The sequence below is a fragment of the Terrapene carolina genome, unplaced genomic scaffold (genome assembly GCF_002925995.2).
Source record: "Terrapene carolina triunguis isolate 2854851 unplaced genomic scaffold, T_m_triunguis-2.0 Scaffold31355, whole genome shotgun sequence".
NCBI classification, from domain to species: domain Eukaryota; kingdom Metazoa; phylum Chordata; order Testudines; family Emydidae; genus Terrapene; species Terrapene triunguis.
In genome coordinates, this window is record NW_020695706.1 from 136042 (window position 1) to 149322 (window position 13281).

Below are 13281 nucleotides of genomic sequence, written 5' to 3' on the forward strand. Positions count from 1 at the left end.
CTGATCCCCACAGGCCCCCCACTCTGACCCCTCCCCATCTGAGCCCCACAGGCCCCCCACTCTGACCCCTCCCGACCTGAGCCCCACAGCCCCCCCCACTGAGTCCCCATATCCCCCCCATTCTGACCCCTTCCCACCTAAGTCCCCACAGCCCCCCCCCACTCTGGGACCCCATAGCCCCCACCTGAGCCACCCCACACCTGAGTCCCCACAGCCCCCCCTCTCACCCCTCCCCACCTGAGCCCCACAGCCCCTTCACTCCATGAATCCCCACAGCCCCCCACTCTGACTCCTCCCCACCTGAGCCCCACAGCCCCCACTCTCACCCCTCCCCACCTGAGCCCCACAGCCCCACTCATAGAGCCCCATGGCCCCCCACTCTGACCCCACAACCTGAGCCCCACCCCATTCTGACCACACTCCACTAGAGCTCCGTGCCCTGCCCTCCCCAGCTCACTGCAGGTGGGTAGCCTGGCCCCCTGGCAGCCATCCCTGCAGCCTCCCAGGGCCAGCCCAGGTGGCGGCGGCCCCGCCCTGCACCTCACTGGAAGGAGACTAGGAAGGGGCGGGGCTAAGAGCCCATGTGATCCCAGCCCTCCAACAAGGAGCAGGAGGAGGCGGGGCTAGAGCAGCCCCACCCACTCCCAGCCCAAACAGTTGGGGCAGCCATGTTCCCAGGCTTCCCCAGGAAGTCCCACCAAACCCTGCATTAAACCCGCCCCCAGCTCAGAGGGAACCCAGACCCCACCCCCTGCTCTAACCCCTCACCCCCACTCCCCTCCCAGAGCCAGGGAGAGAACCCAGGAGTCCTGGCTCCCAGCCCTTCCCCCGCCCCAACCACTCACCCCCACTCCCCTCCTACAGCCAGAGAGAGAACCCAGGAGTCCTGGCTTCCAGACCCTCTGCTCTAACCCACTAGATCCCATTCCCCTCCCAGAGTCGGGGAGAGAACCCAGGAGCCCTGGTGAAAACCCCAAGCTCCGATCCGTAGCCAACACCCCACCCCACTCCCCAGCATAAGGGCACGCGCCTGCCGAGTCACTCACCTGACTGACCTCGCTGTCCGTCGACCGCCCCCTCTTCTTGTCATCTTCCGAATTCTCCTGGGGGTGGGGAGGACAGTCAGTGCTCGCCCCACCACTCCCCGTGGAGACGGGGGGGGACCAGCCCTGCTGCGGGGCAGGCAGCACACGACACACTGATGTCTCCCTCGTGTTATTGGGGTCACTCTGCCAGTCGGCTCCGCCCTACCCATGGCACCGGAGGCCTGCTCTGGCCTCCCATTTCCCAGAGCCAGGAGAGAACCCCGGTGTCCTGGCTCCCAGCCCCTCCCTACTACGCAATGCTGCCTTCCTTAAGGGACACCGACCCAGCACCCCTGCTGCTGGGTTACGCTGGCTGGCTGGGAGCCCCGGTCTGTCCCGTTTTGCACGGGGCTGGGCGACGGATCCCGCTGGGGCAGGACTCGGGCAGCAGGGCCGTGCCAGGCGGGGGGGGGGGCTCCTTACCGTCGTGCAGTTGGCGGGGCGGGGCGGGGGGGGGGGGCGGGGGGGGGGGGCGGGGGGCGGGCGGGGGGGCCGGGGGGGGGGGGGGGGGGGGACTCCTTACCGTCGTGCAGTTGGCAGGGCTGGGCGGAATGGGCGAGCTGGAGGTGGTGGAGGTGGGAGTGCTGCTGGACTGGTTGAAGATCTCGTCCTCCAGGTGGCTGTGGCTGGGCGGGGAGGTGGCTACCAGAGCCTGCGCTGGAAGGGGGCGGGGAGCAGAACGAGAAGCAGTTAGGCAGCCGGGCCAGGAGTCAGAGACGCCAGCATCCCGCTGTGGGCCTGCGTCTGGTCTGCCCTGCTTTCCCGGGGAGACACCTGGAGATCTGTTCCAACAGAGTTCTCCCAGGCCGTGCACCCAGGGATCTGAGACCTCCCAGCTCTGGGCTTGTCTCCCTGCTCGCCCGGGGGATGCTTTGGATGGAGGGCGATGTTCCAATTCCCTCTGTAAACTCCAATGGCCTGAACACACTTAGGAGAAAACTGCTCTGGGATAAAACCCCAACACCTCTAGCCAGGCGATTAACAGGCTGCAAAGCGCCCCTCCCCGGCTCCTCCCCACGTAATCCGGGAAGAGCCGAATCGGAACATTTCCGGGCCTTTCTAGAAAGATGCAAGGAAATGAAACAAGCCGTCGGTGGATTCGGGGCTCCCTTAAAGCCACGCTTGGGGCAATTGGAACGGCGGGGGCTCCCAGGTTCTGCGGTCGCTGCTCGGAGGGAATTTCTCCTCTGATCGATACAAAGGCAAAACCCGATCGTAGCCCTGGCTCCAGAGAGAATCTGTGCCAGGGTTTCTGAGCAGCGGCTCCCCTCCCTGTGCCCCCGTGATACGCAAGGTGTGCCCTCCCCAGCGATCGCGGGTGTGAAACTGACAAGGGATCGGGGGGCGGGAGGGGAAAGAGACATGGAGAGCAGGAAGGCGCGAGCGAAATCGGCTGATGACACGCGGTCGGAGGGGGGCGGCATCACTCCAGAGGAGCGGCGCTTTCCACAGGCAGGACGGGATGACCTGCAGGACCCGAGTCATAGAAATGGGATGAGATTTAACCATACAAACTGCACAGGGGGCCCCCCCGAGAATTTCAGCTGTAAGCCAAGCGCTCGTCAGGGGCGGATCCCCCCAGATGTCGCTGCTCGGATACAGTTGTGAAAAAGGCCAGCGGGACCTCAGGAGGCATCTGCAGCAGGGCGAGGGGAGCTTGGATTCCTCTGGGAAGCCCTGGGCCAACGCAGATAGGGGAAGGGAGGGAGAAGAGCCAGCAATGCTGGAGCACAACGGTGGCACCAGACCGAAGGGGGATAAACGGCCAGGCTGGGAACGGGAAGCAGGGCGGAAGGTTCGGCTGAGCGAGGGGGTCCTGTCCAGGTCTGGGTTAGTTCTGGATTCGGCTGCCCCAATCCCGGCTCTGGTTCTGGGGTCCCTAACCCAAGCAGGACGCTGATCAGCTGGCGAAGGCCCAGCGACCAGCCAGGCGGACGACGAAGGGGTTGGAAAAACCTGCCCTCCAGCGAGAGACCTGATCAGCGGAACACGGACCCCAGTTTCCACCGCCGCGGGGGCCGGGACACTTACGAATGTCTTCTAGGTCAAGGTCGTCGTAGAGAAACTCGTTCTCCTCGAAGTCGGGGTCCTGCGAGGAGTCCACGTAATACTCCACGTCGTCCTTGATCTTGCGGATCGAGTCCACCTGGATGGAGTCGTTGTCCAGCATGCGGAGGATGGTCTCCAGCATGCGGATGTGGTACCGGTGCTTTTCGATGTGCCGCTTCAGCCCCTCGATCCGGTCCTGCTTCTACGGGGAAGGGGCATGAGCAGATGGACACAAGCCAAGAAATGCCCCCCCTCCCCCCACCCACACCCCGCCTACACCCCACCTCTCCTCCAGCCACAGCCCCCCTTCACTAGCCCCCACTCCCCTCCCAGAGCCAGGAGAGAACCCAGGAGTCCTGGCTTCCAGCTCCCCTGCTCTAACTACCAGCCCCCACTCCCCTCCCAGAGCTGGGGAGAGAACCCAGGAGTCCTGGCTCCCAGCTCCCCTGCTCTAACCACCAGCCCCCACTCCCCTCCCAGTGCTGGGGATAGAACCCAGGAGTCCTAGCTCCCCGCACTCTCGCCCCTCGCCAAGCTGCCTCCCCACACATCCTCCCTGCGTCCCAGGCAGGCAGTGACTCACATCCTTGTCCCCCTTCTTCTTGCGTGTCTGCACAGAGAGCGACTCCACCTCGCTCTCAAACTGATCCACCTGCATGTTCAGCGTGTCGATGGTGTTCTGGGGGGGGGAGAGCCGCACATCGTCATCCCCAGCGCAGTCCCTGGGGGCTCACATGCGCCAGCTGCTGCCGACCCGCAGCCCCTCGAGACACCCAGCAGCCGCCCCCCACCACTACCTGGGGCCTTCTCTGGTGCTTCCTCACTGAAGATCGCAGGCAAATATAAAGCCTCCAACTGCCCTGCAGAAAGGTAGTAATCCATACAGGGGCCCCTCGCCTGGTGCTGGGATGCAACCACCTCTGGGGTGTGGTACGGGGGCTGGTTATCCAGGGACCCTTCATGGGCACTGAGACGCGGCCCCTCTGAGGTGGGATGCGGCGGCTGTTCAGGATGGAGACCCACACTGGGGCCTTCAGACCAGCAATGACTGTGAGGGGAGACCACCCCCGTGTGAGCCCCCCGCGCCTTGCAGCACAGCGCCCCCTAGCGTCACCCTGGGGCCAGCAGGGGAGAGAGCCCTGTTTTTCCTCACAGCTTTGGCCCCTCCCCATGCCCCCATCAGTCTGACCCCTGCTTAGCTGATCAGGAAACCCGCCCCCCAGTCCCATCCCCCGGCCTCACCGTTAACCACTGGCCAACCTCTTCCTTCTCCTTCTGGGCAGGGTCGACTTTCTGTGCCAGGCCCAACCCCTCCTTGGAGTAGGCTTTGGTCTTGGTCTCCCGCTCCACCACCTTGAACCGCTCCATTTGCTGGAACAAGAGAGAGGGAGGTGGGGCGGGCTCAGTGTCTGGGGAACTGAGGGGGGGGGGGTCCCCCACCCCTGCACAGGGGATCAAGAAACCCCAAGAGACATAGGGGCTCCCCGCCCCCCCCAATCCTGTCCAGGGCACGGCAAATATAGCCCTGGTTGGCCACGCCTGGCAGCCTCTCAGCTGCTCCTGGCTCCCAGCCCCTCCCAGCTCTAACCACTAGACCCCACTCCCCTCCCAGAGCCAGGCACAGAACCCAGGAGTCCTAGCTCCTGGTGCCCCCACCGCTATCCCGTGCCGCCTGCTGTCATTCAAGACCCAGCCTCATGCCCCAGAGGCCCCAGTCCGGCCCTACCCCTTCCAGATCTGACTCCAGCTGCCCCTGCCCTGCCAGCTGCCTGCCCTCTGTGATGTCACACTGCCCCAGCAGCCAATCACAGCAGAGGGAGGAGTGGCTTATTGGAGAGGAGGGTGGGGCTCAGATGAGTGTGTAGGTGGACCCCCCTACGCTGGAGGGGGAAGCGCCCCCGATGCCCCTAGGGGAGGCCTCACCACCCACGGGGCATGATCCCAGCTGCTGTCGCTCAGCCCCTGAGCTTTAAACCCTTTGTGGCCCGTTCCCCTGTTCTCTCCATGGCCGAGGCTGCCCCGACCGGATCTCCGTGGGGGCTGTGCTGGGAGAGAAGGGCCCAGCGCCGGGCACAGCTGCTCATGGGGGGGCTCCAGGATCCCAGAGAGTGGGCCTGAGCATTGCTGGAGGTGACCCACGGATCCCCCCGCAGCGCATGGAGACCTGCCATGGGGGTCAGGTATGCTGGCCCCACAGAGAAGGCCAGGAGCATTGTGGGATGGCTGCATGGCTGTGCCAGGGCAGAAGTGACACTGCGCCACTGGCAGGGGGAGCTGGGCCCTGGTGCTGGCTCCCAGCACCCTGCTCTAACCACTAGACCCCACTCCCCTCCCAGAGCCAGGGAGAGAACCCAGGAGTCCTGACTTCCAGCCTCCCTGCCCCCCAAACCCCACTCCCCCCCAGAGCCAGGGACAGAACACAAGATTCCTAGCTCCCAGCCCCCCCTCCAACCACTAGACCCCACTCCCCCCCAGAGCCAGGGAGAGAACCCAAGACTCCTGGCTCCCAGCCACACCCCGCAACAACTAGACCCCACTCCCTGCCCAGAGCTGGGGAGAGGACCCAGGAGTCCTGGCACTCCTCCAACTATCCCACCGCTGCCTCCTGCGAGTGCGGAGCGATTGAGCGCACAGGAGCCTCCGCCAGCGCAGTGTCGCTAGGGCCGGCCCTGCCAGGCCCGTGATCCACCAACCCCAGATGCAGCCAGCCAGCGCGACCCCCTTGATGGTCGGGAAACGGGGCACAAAATCCCCCCTCCCCTGCTCTCACCCACCAGACCCAGCAGATCAGCTGGCCAGCCCTTCCCCCCATTTGCTTTCCCCCAGCGCCCGGAGACTTTCGCCAGATCAAAGCGTCTCTGCTCGTGGCTGGCTAAACTGTGCCGCTAAAACCAAGGTGCCGACACCGAGGTCCGTGCCGCTGGAGCTGCGCCCCAGGCGGCGCAGGACGGGCCAGAAAATCCCCCAGGTCTCTGCCCCGTGCGCTGGAGGGAGATGCTCTCCCGCCCGAGTCTGGCGGGTCCCCACACGTGAGCAAGAGACACCTGCCAGGCAGGACTGTTTCAGAGCAGCGCGGCCCCCCCAGCCGACTGCTGCTGCTGCCACAGATGGAGGAAAAATCCGCCGGTTACAGCTCTGGATCGGGGGCAAAACTTCCTTCCTGACCCCGACAGGCTGCAGCCCTGAAGCCTGGCCATTACCCCCTTTGGCCTCCTACCGTCTCAATGAGTTTCCGGTTGTCTATCAGCTGCCTCTTGTCTTTGATCTCATTTGAAGCCACCCACGTCTTGATCTGGTCCCTCAGCCTCTGCGGAGATGGGGTGGAGAGAAGGGAGGGGTCAGCAGACAGAGAGACGGGCCCTTAGCGCCCATCCCCTGCCCCACTTAGACCCCTAGAGGCATCAGCCAACACAGCCTTGGTCTGTACATGGGAGAGGTAACGAGGACACCCAGGCACTAAAAAGTCCCGTCCCCCCCCCCGATGAGCCCCCACCAGCTGGGAGGACGCCCTCTGCAGAGTGGGGTGAGAATCGCAGGGAGCACAAAGATCTCGCTGGAGAATAAGGGGAGGAAGGAAGGCAAGACAAGGAGAGACTGGGGGTCGCGAAGCCTGGGTTCTCTCCCTGGCTCTGGGAGGGGAGTGGGGTCTAGTGATTAAAGCAGGGGGCTAGGAGCCAGGACGCCTGGGTTCTCTCCCCGGCCCTGGAAGGAGAGTGGTGTCCAGTGGTTAGAACACGGGACTGGGAGCCAGGACTGCTGGGTTCTATCCCCAGCTGTGGGAGGGGAGTGGTGTGCAGTGGTTAGAGCATGGCTGTCTGGGAGTCAGGACTCCAGTGACCGTCTCTCTGGGGCAGGTGGGTGTTTTCCCGACAGCCCTGGCTGAGACCACGTATCCCGAGGGCTCCAGCCGGACAGACGGCCAAAGTGCTGGGCCTACCTGGAGCTTCTTGATCTCCTTCTTCAGGTCGGCTTCATACTTCTCCTTCTGGTTGGCGTTGGCTGCATTGTGGAGCTGTGGACGAGAGACAGAGGGTGAGACAGAGTACGGGGGATGGGACAGAGTGCCCTTGGCAGCCCGGAGGTGGCTCCCTGATCTGGTGTGGGATCAGTTGGGGGGGCTACAATAGCCAGGGAGGGAGAGCTGGGGGGATCCAATGTGGGGTGAGGCCCGTGAGGCTGGGGGTGGTGGTGCCTGCTCTGGGGTGATGTGGGGTACGGGGCGTGGACACAAACAGCTCTTGGGGTGGTGTGGGGGGCAGCGAGGCCGTGAGAGAGAAGAGAATCAATGCAGGAGAGAAAAGCAGAAAAGTTTGGGGACAGGGAGAGAGCAAGGTGGAGGGTGATGAGAGAGCTGGGGGCAGCGAGCCGGGGGGAAGGGGGAGCTCTTACCTTCTGCCAAATATCCTCAAACTGCTCCACCCCCTCGGAGACCTTCTTCAGACACCGATCGATCTCACCTGGAGGAGCGGAAGGGCGGGGGTCAGCCCCAATCTCCGACAGGGCTAATTACTGCCACCTCCCGCCCGCACTCCCCAGCCCAGTGTGAGGTACAGGGGAGGGAGAAGGGACGGGCCTGAGGTCACACAATGGTTTGAACCTCAAATAGAACTCAGGAGTCCTGGTTCCCAGATCTCCACCCCCCCCCCTAACCACTAGACTCTACTCCCCTCCCAGAGCCAGGGAGAGAACCCAGGAATCCTGGCTCCCAGCCCCCCCACTCTAAAGGCAGCCCTGACAAACTCCATCGCTCACAAAGCAGGGAAAAGACACAGGGGGAGGGGGAAGAGGCCCCTCTCTCTGCCCCACCCCGATACATGCCCCCAGCCATGCACCCCCAGGAAGGGCGGGGGGCAGCCTGCGGGGGGGGAGCCGCCCTACCTTGCAATTTCCTCTTGTCAGCCATGTTTCGGTCACTGGCGGGGGGCTCTCCTCATGCTTCAGAAAGCTCCAACGCTGCAGGGGACAGCAAAGCAACGTTACGGCAATGCAGCCTCCCAACCCGCTGGGGAGAGGCCCTGGGGCCATTCCCGCCCCCCCGAGCCAGCCAGTCCCTGCCTTGGGGTCGGATGGGAGCTGGTGCCCCCTATGGGGGAGAGGCCCTGGGCCCCTTTCCCTGCCCCCCTCAGTCAGCCAGTCTCTCATCATATTCTTTGATCAGATCAATTGTACCAAGCCTGTTCATTCATACACCCCCACCCCAGCAGGGGGCAGCGCTGCGCACACAGCCACACCCCCACCCCAGCAGCAGGGGGCAGTGCAGCGCACACCCACCCAGCCTTCCAGTCAAACAATGAAATAGCAGGTTTTGAGGGTCGTGCGGCTGGCCCAGAAGGGGCCCGGCCGACGGGATGCTGGCTGTGTGGCCCCTTGCCAGGGCGCTGCTGCCGGTGGCCCTGAAGCTGGCTCCAGGGGGCGTGGCACAGAAGCTGCCAGCATGGGCCAGGGCTGCCGAGACAGGCAGGATTCAGGTGTGGCTGGGTGTTAACCCCAAAGCCGACCGTGCCTGGAGTCTGAGCGGAGCCACCTCGGAGCTCAGCGACTCGGGACCGGGAGACTGTGGGCGACTGGAGAGCAGGGAGGAGACCTGAGCCTATATGTTCAGATGCTGCCTGGACCGGGGCTGGTTCAGCCCCCCGGCTAGTCCGGATGCTGTTTGTTATTTCCTTGGAGGGGGGGAGATGGGGCTTCCCGGGGCTGCTTCATACCTAAGGGCTGATTCTCAAGAGGGGCAGCCCCCCGGGGTGACTCAGGGCAGCTCAAGTGTAGGCTCCAGTCTCTGGGGGGCAGAGAATAGCCACAGCCTAGGGTGCCCTGGCCAGGCCCCTGATCTGCTCCCTATGGGCCTGGAATAGCCCCAGTGCCCCAGCCAGCCCCTGATCCGCCCCCTCACCCCAGGGGAAGGTGATTTGCAGGGGGGGCTGTTTCCACCCCCTTTGTCCTCCCCGAGGGGCCTGGGCATTACCGGCTAAGGGCTGTTTGTTCAGTTTCACTTCCTGGTTCCCCAGGAGGCAAACCGCCTGGGGAGGGGGGGGTCATACGCCAAAGAACCTTCCCCCCTGAGGCTTGGGGGGAGCCCCCCCCATCCTTGCTTCCTAACAATACACTGGAGGCCTCAGGGAGCTGGCCAGGTCCCTTTAATCTGTGTCCCCCCGGCCTAACGGACAATTCTCAGCCAGCTCCCCACGGGGATCATCTTGTCTGCCCCCCACCCCCGAAGCACACAGCCCAGCGGGATTGGCTAATTGCTACTGATGGAGAAGCCACACCCGGCCAACCCTTCCAGATGTTAATTACCCCCCCCCGTTAAAACCTGCCCCTTATTTCTAATCTGAACTGGCCGAGCTTTCCCTCCCAGCCAGCGGCCCTGGTCAGACCAGTGCCTGCCAGCCCGAGGAGCCCTGAACCCTCTCTTTGTTCAGCTATACGCAGGGAGCTGGCGGGGCTCTCCAGACCCTTTGTGACTGATCAGCCCCTGGCTGCCCCCAGGATCCCAGCAGTCTCACCCCAGGGCCCCTGCGTGTGCCCCCCGGGATCCCATTAGCGCCCATGGCCCCAGCGTCTAATGAATAGCTGCCGTGCCCCCCAAGTGCTTTGCAAGAGGCCAAAGGGCTCTGGCTTACCTAGAGGTGGCCTGGCTGTCTAGGGCCTGCAGGTGGGAGGCTCCTACACAGGTGAAAGAGGCACATGACTGGGAGGAAAGGTGAGAGCCCCTCCCCCCCACCACAACCTGTGCTGCAGCATAGGATGCTGGGAAAGGACTGGGGCTATAAAGACTTAGTGGTCTAAGAGTGGGCTCCGGGCTGTCAGTGAGAGTGCCCCACCTGGGGGAGGAGAACCGCAGCACAGCAGTGGCCCCCTTCGTACAGGGCTTCCGGAGAGAGGTGAGTGTCACTAGGCCTGCTTTACAGATGGGAAAACTGAGGCACAAAATGGGGCTTTGATGTACCTTGGGTCATGCAGCAGGCTGGAGTAGAACCGGTGAGTTCACGCCAATTTCCTCCTGCTCTAACCACTAGACCACACTCCCCTCCCAGAGCTGGGGACAGAACCCAGGCGTTCTGGCTCCCAGCCCCCCCCCCCCTGCTCTAACCACTAGCCTACATTTTCTCCAGTTAAAACACACCTTGGCCTTTACACACCAAGTGGAGCGAACTGATTTGATCATTTTAGATTCTAACCTGCCATTGATTTCTTAAGATTGTGAATTGGGCTTGTGGACTGTGCCGGAAGGGGGGTGGCTGTGGGGAGCGGGAAGCTGTCTGAACAGTACAGCGTGGGCACCTGCTTGCTTGTCTCCTGTCAGATGGGCAGCGGTCACTGCTTTTCTCGTGAGACTGGCAATAAACCTAATGATCTAGGGAGAGCCCAAGCCCCCCGTATCCCACTGAAGACCTTGGCGCCCCTGAAACAATCACAGCGAGCAAGGGGGCAAAGGGAGTCTGTGGCAGAATGGGGCTCTCTGGCGTCCCAATCCCCTGCCTTGCCCACAAGCGCTCCCACAATCTGCTTGTAAACCTGCCCGCTCTGTCCTGTGTCTGTACAGCACCTGGCACAGCAGGGCCCTGCTCTGTGACTGGCATGAGGAAAACCCATAATTAATCCTATAACTGTACAGCCACAAACTAGGGGGAGGGGGAGTAAGTGGTGCACCTGGAAATGACTTAGATCCTTCTGAGCCCTGGCTATGCCAGGATGAAACTGACCTGCAGAGCAATTCCCATACAATTGAGCTACAGAGCATCCAGGGAGCGACCTGGTCAATTTCCTCCTGGCCAGGCAAGCCCTGAGATTGATCAGATTGAGGCTGCCCCTTTAAATTTAGATCTAAACATCCTGGAAATCAACAATTTGTTTTAATGCACCCGAAGATCAACAGACAAGCTCCCCCAAAGGGAAGTGTCCGGCTTTTAGCAGGAGCTGTTGCCCAGCAGTGTCTGAAAACCAAAAATTGCAGCCTGTCCACAAACTGCAATGGATTTAGCCGTTGCTTTTGAGCAGGGGTCCTGTCTCCTGTGGATCAGCAGGGATGCAAAGGCCTGGGGACGCTACCGCTTCTGCTGGCTACCTCCTTTGAGAGGGCTGAGGAGCAGGGGAGCCCAAAATCAAATCCCCTGACGGACGGAGACGTGGATGGGAAGATAAGGCTAACAAGAGTCTGGTTTGGCCTTGTAAATTTCGGCCCTAAAGGAGGTTGGGGAACTGGATGCTTTTCCCCCCTAGGGGGCACGGGCTCTGATCTGGCCCCAGAGGGGGGGAATGGTTGGCTGGGGGGGGGTAGGGAATGGGATATGAGGCCTTACCCTTCTAGGGGGCAGCAGCTCTGATCCGGCTGCAGGGCAGGGGTCTGGCCAGCTCTGAGGGGTGGGATGGGATATGAGGCTTCACCTACGGCAAATACATGCTTTACCTGGCTAATAGCAGCTATGAGCATCTGTTTTCCAACCCCACCCCCACCCTACACACACCTTTCACACCCATGGCCTGGCTGTCTTGGTACCAGCTGGCACCAGGGCTGAGCTCTCTGTGGAGCGGGTGGAGGCAGAGCTGCTGGCAGAGAGGGACAATGGAGGGGTTTAGGGAGAGAGCCCATGGGCAGCCTATCCACGAGGGATCATGGCCAGAGCCCTGCTGCCCCACGCAATCCCATCCATGCCCAGGGATGGGGCTGTGCCCCCAAAGGGGATCCAGTAACAAGCCCTTTTGTGAAGTGGTGGGAATAGAACCCAGGCGTCCTGCTGGCTGATCTACTGCTCTAGCCACTAGGCTGTCTGCCCCCTCAGTGGCATCCTAACTCCCTTGCTCCAGCTGCTGGGCTCCCCGCCTGAGCTGAAGTCCTATACAACTTAATAATGGGCGAAGGGGACACGGGGCCTTTCCCCTCCGCACATGCACAACCACTGCCCCCGCTCATGCCCCATCTCTGCTTCCCCTACAGATCCCATATCCCCCCTGCCCCTATGTACTCTATACCCCCCGCCCCCCACAACACTCACCCCCGGGAACCTCTGGGGATGCTCCTGGGCCATGGAGCCCTCCTGCCACCCCGAACCTTACAGCGCTGCTGGAGTAAAGGCTCCTCCCCCTTTACCCCCGATTACCCCCGCCCAACAGACCTCCCTATAGCCCCCTAACCGATCCCCCATTCCCCGATGGGCCCTACAGCCTCCAACAGACCCCTGGCCCACTATAGCCCCATCTCCCCTATGGATCCCTATAGGCCCCCTGCAGCACCCAGTGCGCTGCCCTCCTGCTATGGACCCCCCTCTCCATAGGGTCCCCATGGACCCCTATAAACCCCTCCCCCTATAGATTCCCCGTACCCCCTACATGCCCCTCCCCCACAGGTTCTCTCCGGACCCTTATAGACCCCTCCCCATAGGGGCCCCTCCGGGCTCCTACTGACCCCTCCCCCATAGGGGGTCCCCGCCCCCCCAGCCCCTCCCCCCGGGCCCCCCCCTCACCGGAGGCTCCTGCGGGCCGGTCGGGCCCCGGGGATCGGTCCCCTCCCCCCGCTCGCGGGCCGACTGTCGCGATGCTGCCGCCGATCAGCCGGGTCGCGACCCCCTCCCCCCACTCGCCGCCGTCTCTCGGGCTCCGCGGCATCCAAGATGGCGGCCAGCTGCCTCCGTCCGCCTCTCCGCCCCGGGGCAGGGCCCCGCCCCCCCGGCCGCACCCCATTGGGTTTACCGCACGCCCGTTAAGTCATTTTGTTCTCCTATTGGCTACATTAGATGAGGGCGGGGCAACCCAGGGGACCCGCCTACCCACTATATGTCAATCAACACTCAACTTCCTTCTTATTGGCCTCAGCACACATCCATCAGCTCTCCTCACCGTTTATTGGCCGAGAAGGGAGGGGCATAAAGGAAGCTCGCCCACATGGGAAAAGGAAGCAAGGGGCGAAACCCGTCACAGCGCGGTCTTCGCCATTGGTCGGAGTGGCTGCCCATGAAGCTAGTCTCGCAGCTGATTGGCTCCCAGCCCGCAGTCAGGCGATAGCTCAATCGCAACGATTACCTGACGCGGGGGAGGCGGGCTGATGGATTCGCAAGATACTGATTGGCTGAGACGATGGACGACGAACCAATAGTAGTAGGGTGCAACGGGGAGGCGGACTTAAAGCACACTGTTGAGAGCTATTGCCCAC

The 13281-nt window shown here is 62.8% G+C and overlaps 1 protein-coding gene across 4 annotated transcripts in view; it reads right to left on the reverse strand.

The window, feature by feature from the left end:
• Positions 1-12726, reverse strand: part of LOC112120048 (CCR4-NOT transcription complex subunit 3) — a 17843-nt gene extending 5117 nt beyond the window's left edge. For 2 of the 4 annotated variants that reach the window (XM_026662927.2, XM_026662925.2), the window contains exons 1-10: positions 12596-12726; positions 8013-8087; positions 7524-7591; positions 7072-7146; positions 6352-6441; positions 4377-4505; positions 3718-3813; positions 3117-3336; positions 1609-1742; positions 1047-1103 (exon numbers count right to left, since the gene is read on the reverse strand). In XM_026662927.2, coding sequence (XP_026518712.1) covers positions 1047-1103; positions 1609-1742; positions 3117-3336; positions 3718-3813; positions 4377-4505; positions 6352-6441; positions 7072-7146; positions 7524-7591; positions 8013-8037 — 894 coding nt within the window. In that variant the 5' untranslated portion in view covers positions 8038-8087; positions 12596-12726. Of the gene's footprint in view, positions 1-1046; positions 1104-1608; positions 1743-3116; positions 3337-3717; positions 3814-4376; positions 4506-6351; positions 6442-7071; positions 7147-7523; positions 7592-8012; positions 8088-9754; positions 9798-12595 lie in introns of all 4 variants that reach the window. The other 2 variants (XM_026662926.2, XM_029914120.1) reach the window with 2 other exon arrangements.
• Positions 12727-13281: the final 555 nt, after the last annotated feature.